The sequence below is a fragment of the Thamnophis sirtalis genome, unplaced genomic scaffold (genome assembly GCF_051295495.1).
Source record: "Thamnophis sirtalis isolate CommonGarterSnake01/CBP01778 unplaced genomic scaffold, rThaSir2_p1.2 scaffold_1, whole genome shotgun sequence".
In the NCBI taxonomy this organism is placed as follows: Eukaryota; Metazoa; Chordata; class Lepidosauria; order Squamata; family Natricidae; genus Thamnophis; species Thamnophis sirtalis.
Genome location: NW_028261381.1, coordinates 98,716,018 through 98,725,612, shown reverse-complemented (window position 1 = coordinate 98,725,612; position 9,595 = coordinate 98,716,018). Strand labels below are relative to the sequence as shown.

Sequence of the window (9,595 nt, the reverse complement as noted above, 5' to 3'; positions counted from 1 at the left end):
CATGCACAGAAAGGGAGAGATACAGAGAGGGGGGAGAGAGAGAGAAGAAGAAAGATAGACAGAGAGAGGAAGAGAGGGAGGGGGAGAGAGAAAGACATAGAGAAAGAGATACAGAGAGAGGGGGAGAGGGAGAGAGATGTCAAAAGGGTTTTGTGGCTCCCAGTGTTTTTTAACAAGGACTCTCTGCCCTAATGACCAACTGGGTAGGCGGGACTAGGGGGGGGTTCACGTAACTGCATGGGAGTGACATCAAGTTGGCCACATCCACCCAGGTTTTGTGGCTCCCAATGTTTTCTTTTCTTTTAGAAACCAGTCCAAATGGCTCTTTGGGTGTTTAAGATTGCAGACCCCTGGTACAGAATCTCCTGCTTGAGCAGAGGGTTGGACTAGAAGACCTCCAAGGTCCCTTCCAACCCTGTTAAACTGTATTCTATAGGAATGATTTAAGACCAAATGTTTTTTTTAAAGAGAGAGAAATGAGAAAACTTAATTAACGAACCTTATTTTGCTGTTAATGCCTTCACTACTTATGTCATTTTTCCTAGGAAAACCTGCTATTAGTCTGCATGAAATGTCACTGTTTAAAATAATTATGGTTTATTTTATTTGAAACCAGAAAGGTAGTTCAGATTGCACCAGGGATGCAAGTAGCACCAATCTGAAACTCCTTAAATGCATCTTTTTTCTTAGATCATACTGCCATTGTGGCAGAAGGCAGCTGTGTGAGCCTGAAAAACAGCTGCAGCTGGTTTAAGGAGCTTTTAACTGTTGTGGTATAAGTGCCCCAACAGGCTACAAAGCATCTTTTTGTCTCCAAAAACCAAAGCTTGCATAGCCCTTCTGGACAGACTGTAGTTGCTCCAACTCATTTACCTTAGCATCAGTAAAAGAAATTAAGGCTAAAAGAAAAGATTATGGGAAAAGGGCTGTGATTAGAGTAGGATGAGAAGTTAGATGAGAACTTGGATTAGGGAAAGGTACAGGTCATTGATTTTTGGAAGCTGACATGTTCCCCAGCATTGAACTGAGATGGAAGAAGACCATGGATGTTCTGAATGCATTTAGTAGCTTTTCTCCATGAGAGGTATTCAACCATGTTAAAGGAAATAACAAAATATGTATTTCAAAAGCTGTTTTGACAATAATAGAATATGAAAATAGAAAAACATTTCCTGGACAAATATTATGTGTAAGTATCATCTGAGCATTAGGACATTGTTTTTGTATCTGGACATCTCAAGTTCATTGTCTATTGCTATTCAAAGAAGTAGTAAGATTAGCCCAGCATTTTCATCTTGCAAAGATCCTTGAAGATGACAAGGTTGGACCGATTCTTTTCACATGATGAATTCATAGATCATCCATCATGGCAACACTATAAAAGTAATCTGTGTTGAAGGTTTCCAGGTTTGTTTGTTTTTGAACTTCCCAATCTAGGCTACTTTCTTAGCATTTCCTTATTATCTGTCACTCAAGTACCAATCAAGTTGAACCCGTGACTGCTTTCTAAAGTCAACCAATATTGGCCATAGATTGATGCCTTTCTGGGCAATTTATTTAACTTCAGTACTATAAAATAGTGTTTTACAACTTCAGCAACTTTAGGATGGGTAGACCTCAACTTTCCAGAATTCCCAGCCAGCATGCATGAAGTTGTAATCCACCCATGTTAAAATTGTTGAAGTTGAGAAACATTGCTATAAAGAATAAGGTAAAGGTCCCCCTACAAATGCATGCTAGTCATTTCTGGCTCTAGGGGGCAGTGCTCATCTCCATTTCTAAGCCTGAAGAGCCAGCGCTGCCCGAAGATGTCTCCATGGTCATGTGGCCAGCATGACTAAATGCCGAATGTGCACAGAGCACTGTTATCTTCCCACTAAAGTGGACCCTATTTTTCTACTTGCATTTTTTACATGCTTTCAAACCGCTAGGTTAGAGAAAGCTGGGGCAAGTAATGGGAGCTCACTCAGTTACGTGATGATAGAGATTCGAACTACCAAACTGCTGACTTCTGATCAACAAACTCAGCATCTTAGCCACTGAGCCACCGCATCCCTGTGCTTTAAAGAATATGATGAGCCAATAGAAAGCAGTTTGTGTGGATAAGGGTATCTATTGTTCCAGAGTACACTGCTTCACTCCTGAGCCTCAAAGTAGATAAATCAAAATGAAACTGAAATTCTGTCAATAGTTAAATTGATACGGTGAATTAATTCAATTAGTTTCAGTCAAGATTTCTTGGCTGTGGATACTGGTACAAAGACACACAAATCTTTAGATAGAAAAACTACTGAAAATGATTACTCTGAAATCCCAGTTTGAGCAATTTAATAACAAGAGCAAAAAGAAACCCACAACTAAAGATGTGTGCATATGAGACGAATGTATTTATGCCCATTTAGTGGAGAAAGGAAATGTAATTTTGCAGAGAAGAAAAAGTGTTAAGTGCTTTCACTTATTTATAGTCTCTTCAGAACTCCCCAAGCTTCACAATAAACCCTTTTGCTTAGCCCTGAGTCAATACACTGAGCATCTCTTGGCACTAAAAGAAAAAATCCTCATTCAGATGAACGCCTGTGTTTTTATCCTATTGTTTTTCTCTTCCAGGCAGAATCATTTGGAAGAGTATTATTTTAGTCTCAATGAGTTCCCAATCTCTCAGCCAAAGGGACCCCCTTTATTTAAACAACAGGGACAAAAACAAGAAACACAAATAGGGATTAAAGTTTATATACAATAATTATATTTTTAAAAAGTCTTTCCTTTGCTTGGTACCAGCACAGGCCAAAGAAACCCACCAAAAGTCTTGTGTAAGTCAAAGTGTAACTTCCAAACTAATATCTCAGGTGAGAATAATTGGTTCAGAATGCTTATATTTAGATTTAAATTAATAAGAGGCTGCGGTGGCACAGTGGTTAGAGTGCAGTACTGCAGGCTATTTCTGCTGATCACCAACTACTAGCAGTTTGGCAGATCGAATCTCACCAGGTGTCAGACCTGCAGCCATATTTTCTTGTGGATCTCAGGCCTGCCACACTTTCTATTCTACTATGCATTTTCTATTGTGGGAAAATGGGAGGGGGATTGTATGGAGTTAGATGAAATGTAGCCATAACAAAAAAAAAATTCTAGAAAGCTAAGGTCATCTTTTGTCTTTGCACCTCTGCACCTGACCAGAACTAGGTGGGTAGAAACTGCCAGCATGGCAGTGGAAGATTGGACTATGTGATGGACTTGTGGGTGCGAAGGCAAGATCTTGAACTTTTAACTGGGTGGGAAAACCAGGAAGCCTTCAGATTTGGGTTTTACTAGATGTGCCAACATGGCTCTCTTAATAAATTGGAACTTTGAGCAATACTTTGTCTTGGACTCTGATTTACTTTTGGATGCTATTTGGTACCCTGGCACCAGGCTCAAGGTTGACTCAGCCTTCCATCCTTCCAAGGTTGGTAAAATGAGGATCCAGATTGTTGAGGAAAATATGCTGACTCTGTAAACTGCTTAGAGAGGGCTGTAAAGCACTGTGAAGTGATGTATAAGTCTAAATGTTATTGCTATTGCTATTATCTAGGGTACACATAGCATCCTAGTTTTCTTCTGAAGAAAAAGCATCGCTCAGATTAACATTTTTCCACTGGCTCTTTAATTAAACTTTCTGGCTCCTTGAGATTGAGAAAAGGCAACACTGCCTTGTAGAGAAACACTTCCACCCCCACCCCAGCCCCCATTGTAATCTGCCTTTGGTATCAGACTTAGTTTATAAACAGAAACTACTACGCTTAAGACAAAATGAAAATGTTCAATATATTAAAAACTATCTGTTTAAAAGTACGGAATATGAATTAATTTATTCTAAGTATTGTGTGTGTGTGTTTGTGTCTGTTTCCATTTGTGAATTCTGCTGCCCAGATGAATCACTTTATGTAAAAAATAAAATGCAAGTGCTTGTTTTAAAATAGAATGTTTATTTAAAGAAAAACCAGGTGATATTACATCAATAGAAGTATTTGCTCAACTTTGCCAACCAAATACAAAACATACCCTGCACTTGGTGCCATTCTAATGCATAAATGCTTTTACAAGATAGTCTATAGATAAATGCTATCAAGTAAGCAACAGCAAAAAAAAAGGCTACGTTTATATTAATTACAATCCTACTAGGCAGTTAAAAGCAAAGCAAAGTTAGGTAAAATACACTCGTGGAAAATTCTTTTAAATTGTAAGAAATTATTGATAGAATTGTTACAGATATCTACCATAAATGAAACAATGTAGTTTCACATTCTCCCCTCTCATGATAATAAAGAGCTATAAGCATGTAAACATATATGTATGATCGGCAGTGGTGGATTCCAGATCCCAGTGCAACCGCTACGGTGCAATGGGGCCTGGCATCCCCCGCATGAATGTGTGCAGCACGTGCATACGTCCTTACCTCCTGTGATGCTCCGCGACATTCCAGCTGCTCAGCGGAGCGTCGCACAGGCGCCATACGCTCCGTGTGCATGTGCGGAAGCACCAAAGGTGCTGAAGCTAAAGAACTGACACCATGATCCATTTATAGCATTTGTCAATTCTTTCAAAACTCAAAGAATATAATAAACAGAAATGACATCGTTTCACATTTTGGCTTCATGACACCTAAAAGGTAAAGAATGAACTTAATTTCTGGTAACTCTATATATAGTCTAATTTAAAATAAATTGTAAATGTATTATTTCAAATCTTCATTTGTGTTTATTTAAAATCTAAAACTTTAGGATAATGAAATTGATTAGAAATTACTTTTAAAAATATTGAATTACTATCTGGATTGCATGCTATAATAGGCCTGTATATAAATGCCTTCATATTGCAGATTGATTGATCGATCAGGAATTGGAGGCCAGAAGCCATTAAAAAGAAAATGTTTAATGAGATAGCTAATTAAATTATCTAAATGATCATAAACTTGCTACTTCACTATTTTTATTAATATTTTGACCAGTAATAGACTTCAAAGTAAATGGTTTTCGTTTCCCAGGTCTTCTGTCTCCCCTTTTTAAAATATTGGGAAAACATTTGCTCTTGGCTAATAAAAGGCTAATAAATATTTATAAAAGCAATATGTTATCATTAACCTTTTACAAATTTTACTGAAATTGTTCTATTTTGCCTTCTACATAGTATTTAAATGTGGTCACAGAAAAATAATTACTGGTTCTGTTTTCCTTGTTAAAATTGACTGTTAAGCCAGGCCACATCTGCTCACACACACTTTTGTGTTATGGACCTGTTGTCAGAACAGCACAGCCCACCATCAAACAGCTTTCCTCAAGGTTTTTACAGCTCACTGTAAAAAAACACACCTCTCCACTATTTCTGGATGCAAATGAATATTGACTTTTCAGCTGCAAGACCAATGCAAAATTTAATTCCACTTAGAAGTCCATGAAATCAGGAGTCTCCAAAGAATCCTCCATCATCATGATATCACTCTCAGTCTGGTCTGGCCTAATTTGGACCATCTGGCTTTTCAATGTATTATGAGCATTCATGAATTTTTGTAAATACTTTGAAGTATATAACCAATGATGCTTCAAAACATCTTCCATCTCATAACATTTTGACTGCCTGGCATTCATCTTTCGAAAGCGTCTGAACAGTTTGTTGCCTGACTCATTTCCTTCACTTGCCCATGCACCAATGGAACCATCCCGTTCTATAATTTCTGGAACATGAGCAAGTGTTTTATGAAAATAATTGGTAATCTTCCCATCATATCTATAACTGAATTTAGTTGACAGCAACTCAGCGAATCTCTGAGAGTTGAAACTATATTGACATACAAGTTCTGGACATTCTTTGGTTGGACATGAAGACCTCCATACTGGTTTCATCTTAAGGTAAAGGTCCATTAATTCTCTGAGGGCTTCATGCCTCTCCTCAGATTTTATTAATTCACAGACTGCATCCACAGTCTCTCTACTCATGAGTTTTCTTGCAAAATTTCCATTCATCCTTGTTACAGGTTTCAAATTCATCTTTTTTCTAAGGTGCTTGTCAAGAGTTGACTGCCACCTCTTTCTCTCTTCTTTGGTTGCACTGGTATTTTTGTACACCTCACCAATCTCAAACTGGAATATTTTGTAAAATTCAGCGGCATTGCCAATATCACAGTGAAGTGCGTCTATTGAAGGCACAGTCTCAATAAAAGGCTTTGAAGAAACGCCTTTCACTCTGTGACGTAGTTCATCAACAGCTTCATGGTAAGGATTGGACCTCCACACTTCATATCGTTCTAGGTTTTCAGCATGATTCCTGGTTACAGAATGCAGGATGAGGTTCTGAGAGGCCTCTTGCCGTGTGGCATCACAAAGTGTACAAATGTAAGTAGAGCCTGATGCTTCAAGACCCTCAACTTCACGGACAAGTTTTTCATCATATCCAGTGCCCCTAAATATGAATTTGAAAATTCTAGGAATACCAGCCATATAAAGTATCAATGCACTATGTTTCATGGCTTCTCGTTCTGTTATAAGAGGACTCAGGATGGCAGTGAGAGTCTCGTGATCTGACTCATCGGCCAGCATTAGGCACAAAGGCTTACAACACAACTCTGAATTGGGTTTGTTTTCTTCAAAAATCCTTGCACTGCCATGTTCATGAGTTACAGTGACACTCATGAGGGTGAAGGAGAATCGAACAGCCTTTTCGGGAACCGCTGGGCCACAGCCATGCTTTTCACTGACATCTCCCATTCCATCGCAGGATTCTTTAATCACTACAGTGTAGGGTCCTTTCAAATAGTCATCCAAGTCATGAGTTTTCAGTCCTTCTAAAATTTCTTCTTCTAGGTCCATAAGGGCAGCCACCAAAGCTACATCATATCGAAATCGTTTTGCAATTGTATCCACTGGGTAGTCATCCACAGACTGTTGTATTCCTGAGAGCCCATCAATAATGCCTACATCTGTGTTACTAGATACATTTTTCAAAGGAGGCTCCCATTCAAAGGGGTGATAACCAGGCAGAAGGGACTTCTCAGCTGTTCGGAGAGCATGCAAAGGCTGGAAAATTTGCCTTCCTGTAATTGCCTTTACTGTCCTGTACATTTTATGATATTGGCTGCAGCTAAGAAAGGTGTTAACTCGGATTGCCAAACAAACAGCTGGATGAAGGTCCGATCCCTTCCCTTGCATTATAGCTTCCAATTCATCTGCTTGTCTGTGCTCATTTCTAGATCTCAAAGCCAGAAGGAACAAAGTTAGACACACAGACTTCACATCTCCTCCTTCTTCTTTTTCTGCAAAATCTTTTACTTGAAGCTTGAGTTCTCTCAAGCGGTGCTTTTGAGCTCTCCGGGTCAGTGACAGCAAATGTTGTCTCGGTCGGCCACCTTTGTTGATATAGACATAGCTGTCTGTACTTTCTGCCCCTTTATGATTAGAACGATGTTGGCAGTATTTTTCCAAAAAGACCTCCTCATGACAGCCTTTTACTGGGCATCTCAAAACCAAATTGTTGAGGATGCTTAGGAAGGATTTTACAGGGCTCACTAAATCAGTAGGAAAACAAGGATATCGGCAGGATGGGCAATAGCTTCCCATTACTTTAAGACATTTAAGAATACAGACTCTGCAGAATAAGTGTTTACACGTCGTTTCTACTGGATCAGCCAGGATGTGTTCGCAGATCTGGCAAGATATTGACTTTACAAAGTCCACAGGGTAGTCTATTGCAAGGATTTTTGTACTGAGATGGATTTGCTTACAGTTTGAAATCTTTTTCATCAAACTTTTGTTATTCAGTGGCTTTACCTTTCTTATGCATCTTATTTTTCTCGTATGCCCAGCAATAATCCTGAGTTTTTTGCTCAGCTGTGAATTCAGCATTGTTTTCTTCCTCTTGACTCCACGAAAGGAAGTGACACAAATGTCACAGCTTGTTGAATGGGGATGCCATTCCACTGGGTCTTTCTCAAGAAGATGTGCTTCATGGGGGGCATTGCTGACTTTTCTTTGAATGACTTTCCAACAATTGTAACAAAAACGAGTAGGGTGGATTGTGTCAATATCTCCCCTTACATCGATCTTAAAAACTTTGACAAGAAGATCGGGCCAGGAAGTGGCTCTTTTCTCTTTCTTTCTCAAAAGAGCCTGGGTCTCCTCATCCACTGGCCCGTGAACTGGATGACACTTTTTGTAAGGGTCAGTTTTCAGTGAGCCTCCACAAATGCGACAGAGGTGCTGCAAGTTTGCTTGGTGAGCTTCCATCTCCCTTTGGCTGATGTGAAAGACATCTTTCTCTCTTGCCAAGCTATTTTTATTCAACTCAGTGTCTGTTTCAAAGGGCACTTGTGACATTACAGCTGCTGCCTCAGGTTGTTCGTCAGTGACGTTCAGAGACCCTGTCACATTTTCTTTAGCAGAGTTAGCCTGGTGGCTGTCTTCAGGAAGAGGCTTTTCAAGCGATCTCACTTTGAACAGCTTGAATTTCCATTCAGAAAATTTCATATATGGCTGTTGGAGATGTTCTGGTCCAAAACACAAGTTTATGCTTGGCGGAGGTAGCTTCTCCATCCTGGCAGATGTTGAATTACCTATTGATAGAAAGAGAGAGAAAAGAAACTGGTAAGGAACTTCCATGATTAAGAACCTGATAAAAATGAATCAAACCTGATAGAATAAAAACCAATGCTAAATATTAAGAATGCTTCATTAATAAATAGTCCACAATATTTTTACTTCATCACTACCAAAATGCTTATCAAGCACTGACAGTGTGTATAAACATGTTGGTTAGGAGAAGGATGAATATATTCCTGCATAATGAGATGAAAGATGAATATTACTAATCTATAACCACAGATGCTATCTTGATAAAGCATCTCTAAACACATAAGAACATAAGTTCCTATTTAAACATAAGAACAAATCTGAATGAACTACTTCATTTTCTTTAGAAGCAGGTCTCTTATGGTTGATACATTTATCCCATCTTTGCAAAGTAGAATATAAAGACTCCAGTTTTGGTGGTCTACAGCTCTGCAGAATGCTGATTGGTTATCCCAAGTGACATTCTTCTCCCTGGGAACATGCTTCCCATTTAAGAAAAAAATCAACTTTTATTAACAATACAGCAGTTGAATTTTGACTTCTTAAATAAACAATGAATAAAGCATTTTTTAAAGTATATGATTTTTCTAAACATCAAAAAATCAGTAGTGAGAACATGGGAGAGAAACACACTTCAAAAAGAAAAATGGGTCCTGAAAAGTATCTTACATGCCCATTGATGTCTAATGATCAGATGAATGAGATAAAATTTATTTTACAATCATATGGGGAAAAACTGGTTATATTTGGTAATGGTAGAAATAAATCTGCATTCAACTATATGTTTATGTTCCAAATCTATGTTTGATTCAATAAGTTCGAACCCACAACTTTTTGAACACGACTTTTTCTCATTACAGCCTTAAAGTACTATCTATCTAAACTTGAATCAGCAGAAAATGCTACTGGCATCAAATTTGCAGTCCCCACTGCTGATTCTCTCATGCTTTTTTTGAGGTTCTTTCAACTAGTTGCTGAAGGGTGCTCTTGATTTTGCA

At 38.5% G+C, this 9,595-nt stretch overlaps 1 protein-coding gene across 1 annotated transcript; it reads right to left on the bottom strand.

Moving 5' to 3' along the window:
* Positions 1-5,420: 5,420 nt before the first annotated feature.
* RAG1 (recombination activating 1) lies at positions 5,421-8,561 on the bottom strand. The gene has a single exon (XM_014075835.2). It carries the CDS (start codon positions 8,559-8,561, stop codon positions 5,421-5,423), a length of 3,141 nt encoding a protein of 1,046 aa, XP_013931310.2.
* Between the last annotated feature and the right edge of the window lie 1,034 nt (positions 8,562-9,595).

What these genes read in the sequence shown, in the direction of transcription:
- RAG1 (XM_014075835.2), bottom strand. Translation starts at nt 8,561, where the DNA reads ATGGAGAAGCTACCTCCGCCAAGCATAAACTTGTGTTTTGGACCAGAA.